The sequence below is a fragment of the Phytophthora infestans genome, genomic scaffold, assembly GCF_000142945.1.
Source record: "Phytophthora infestans T30-4 supercont1.4084 genomic scaffold, whole genome shotgun sequence".
Classification (NCBI taxonomy): domain Eukaryota; phylum Oomycota; class Peronosporomycetes; order Peronosporales; family Peronosporaceae; genus Phytophthora; species Phytophthora infestans.
The window spans coordinates 1-1,544 of record NW_003304596.1 but is presented as its reverse complement, the minus strand read 5'-3'; the positions used below and the strand labels follow the sequence as shown (position 1 = coordinate 1,544).

Below are 1,544 nucleotides of genomic sequence, written 5' to 3'. Positions count from 1 at the left end.
GTTGAAGAGGGGCGCGGGGTAGTTTTTGTGCAATGTTTTGACATGATTTCATTTTTGGAGTTTCCCAGGAGGACGATGTTAAGAAAACTGGTGCAGGAAAGCATTTCTGGCTGTTATTTTCAAATAATCTGGGCTCTGGCAGCAACGTGGACCAGACGACATCCAGAAGTTCAACGGCCAAGGTGGAAGTGTTCAAGGAGTTTAACTGTATTCAAGCCCAAGGAGGTTTGGAAGTTGCGTTCGCAGTTTAAACGGGGACTTGTTCACCCCACTTCCCGCGGGGGAGTTATTTGCTGACTTTCAATTGGACATGCACTTAACCCCCGTTTAGTGTTTAATAATTCCGGGGGTGGGTGTGGGCTAACTGGCGAGTTTTTTAAGTTCCAAGGACTGGAGCTTTCCCTTCCCAACCTTTGTGTTTGAGAGAGGCCCACCCCCACAGGAAACGTTAAACGCAGGTGGTTGGGGTTTAAGGGCCTTTGGGGAAGGGGGGGGCGGTACGGAACCTGAATGGGCTAAATTGCGAAAGAAAATGCACCTTTGAAAACGAATATCTGCGTTGCAAATTCATCCCTATAGTGGACCGCACTTTAGTCCTTGTGCACTGGCATGACCATATCCGCTGTCAACTGCAGTTTCTCTACAATATCTGTGGGGATAGCAAACGTCGGATGAATCTGTCGGATGCCTTGATACTCGGGGTGGTTCTGCTTTTCACGGTCAAAGTAGCCGAGCATGCACAATCCAGCGATACCGAAAAACGTGTGGAACACATCAGCCACATTTCAGGGCGGTCAGCGATCCCTCCGTCCTCGGGGTCTTGACAGGCCAGAATGAACTGGATGAGCTTCTCCTTGCTGATCCAGTCGAGTTTGCCGATCATAATGAGAGACGAGATGTTCCACCAGCTGTAGCACACGTCGGCCTGCTTCTCGGGTCGGCCATTCAGTCCTCCAGAGTCACACTGGCGCTCACACAGCCACCAGCCTAGTAGTTCGTCATCCACATACTGCTCCAAAGCGAAGCCCAGAGACAGAGCACCCACAGCCGTGAAGATGTGACCGCCGTGCGACTCGCAACCTGGGATGTTGCCAAAGCCGGCTTCCAAATTTGGCGAGCAGTTTTACAAGTTGAGGACCGGGGCCCTTCTCGCAGCTAGGATGAAGCTCCCATTTTTTCCCAGATTTTGGAGGGGGCGCGCGGAGAATTGCGCCAATACGTGAATTTAGAGTCAATTTCCTTCCATTCGTCACCGGCGAAGGAGCCGTCGGGTTGTTGCAACGACGCCACGTACTTGGCACATTCGTCACGCTCGATGCGATCCAAAGCGCCCAGCATCGCCAGAATCAGCAGTGCGTGGACTGTGTAGAGAAGGTGGCGATCATGGCCAACGTTGCCGGAAAATCCTCCATCGGGGTGCTCGCATTGCATCACCCACTCCACGATCTCAGATGGATCCATCTCTTCCTCACGGTTTAGCAGCGCCATGGCCCCCACGCCCCAGTACAGTCCACTCACGCGCATGTGCTCCGTCATACAGGACG

General features: G+C 52.7%; 1 protein-coding gene across 1 annotated transcript; it reads right to left on the bottom strand.

Annotated features, from left to right (window-relative positions):
• Positions 1–590: 590 nt before the first annotated feature.
• On the bottom strand, positions 591–1,536 carry PITG_22569 (geranylgeranyl transferase type-2 subunit beta; the record flags this gene model as incomplete). Its single annotated transcript, XM_002909694.1, has 3 exons — positions 591–710; positions 755–1,101; positions 1,254–1,536. 3 exons carry the CDS (start codon positions 1,534–1,536, stop codon positions 591–593), a joined length of 750 nt encoding a protein of 249 aa, XP_002909740.1.
• Between the last annotated feature and the right edge of the window lie 8 nt (positions 1,537–1,544).